We start from the raw sequence: 1338 nt of genomic DNA on the forward strand, positions 1-1338 counted from the left end.
AGAACCAGAGAGACGAAGGAACGAGCGTGAGAGAGAGAGAGAGAGAGAGAGAGAGAGAGAGAGAGAGATTGCATTAACCCATGCAGAGAGAGGTACACGAGGAAGTATGTGTTATGAGAAACTGATGTCTTTAACTTATGGTCTGAAAGAGAGAGACAGAAAGCATGGGTCCATGAGCTTACTGTTGCTGTAGAAGACAAGAATTTCTCTTCATATAATATTGTTGACAAAACTGCGTTGCTGTCTGTTTCATTTATTTACACATTTCACAGTGGGTGGTTGACGGGTGCTCTGGTGTGGTTTGCTTCTTCTTTCCTGTCAAACATCTATCGCCTTTATCTCCCCTTCTTCTTTTTTATGTTTGTTACTCTCTTGTAACACCTAATCTTCTGGCGCTCATATGACCTTAGGCACTTATTGTCTGAAAGAGAGAGACAGAAAGCATGGGTCCATGGGCTTACTATTGCTGTACAAGACATAATTTTCTCTTCATGTTGTTTTAAAACATGTGTCGCTGTCTGTTTCATTTATTTACATACTTTTTACAGCTGTCGCATCTTCTCTGGAATCACAATCATCATCGAGGGCTGGAGAACGTACGCCCGCTATGAGGTGTGGCTCAGTGGCCTCTCTCTGGCAATGCTGTACATGACGGTCCTCGGCTTCGACAACGTCACTGTGGGTACGTCCGTCACGCCTCAGAAGTGTGTGGGGGGGGGAGGGGCAACGAAAAGATAGTTTGGTGGAGGAAACATGGCTCTGCTCCTATTATTCGTCCTTGTCCTTCACTAGATCCCTTTTTTCTCCTCGTCGTCGTCTTACTTCTCCTCTCCCTCCTTCTCTGCGTCCAATGCCCTTAACACATTCCCCTGCTCCCCCTCATTCACCATCAACAATCACTACTCACGCCTATTCTTTTTTTTCTCTTGTCCTTCTTCTTGTTCCTTGTTCTTCAAAGCTTCCTTACTCTGCTCCTTGTTCTCCATTTGACGATTTTAGCATTCAAAACTGCTTTCTTTTCCTTTCCTTTGTAATCATCATCAGCAGCAGCATCGGCAGCAGCATCATAATTCTCAACATCAAGCTATACATTTACTTACGAATGCACTTTTGACTGTTTCCTGCTTAACTACACCAAAACTTTCCAATATGAACCAAATGCCTGTTCTGTTCACCCTTAATGTTTTTTTCGTCCGCTAACTATATTGAGTAGGCTACCCCAAAAAAAGGCCAGACACAATTAGAAGGGGAAAAAGAGCTTAGAATTTAAAAACTAGTAAATCCATGATATTTTAATCGTCGTAACCGCTCCTATTATTTTTCTTCCACCACCACCCC

General features: G+C 43.0%; 1 protein-coding gene across 1 annotated transcript in view; it reads left to right on the forward strand.

The window, feature by feature from the left end:
- LOC101859316 (solute carrier family 40 member 1) overlaps positions 1-1338 on the forward strand; it is a gene marked incomplete in the record, with an annotated part of 18188 nt that overhangs the window by 12347 nt on the left and 4503 nt on the right. Inside the window, 1 exon segment of the mRNA XM_035968752.1 lies at positions 549-682. Coding sequence (XP_035824645.1) covers positions 549-682 — 134 coding nt within the window.

The sequence above is a fragment of the Aplysia californica genome, unplaced genomic scaffold (genome assembly GCF_000002075.1).
Source record: "Aplysia californica isolate F4 #8 unplaced genomic scaffold, AplCal3.0 scaffold00079, whole genome shotgun sequence".
Taxonomy (NCBI): domain Eukaryota; kingdom Metazoa; phylum Mollusca; class Gastropoda; order Aplysiida; family Aplysiidae; genus Aplysia; species Aplysia californica.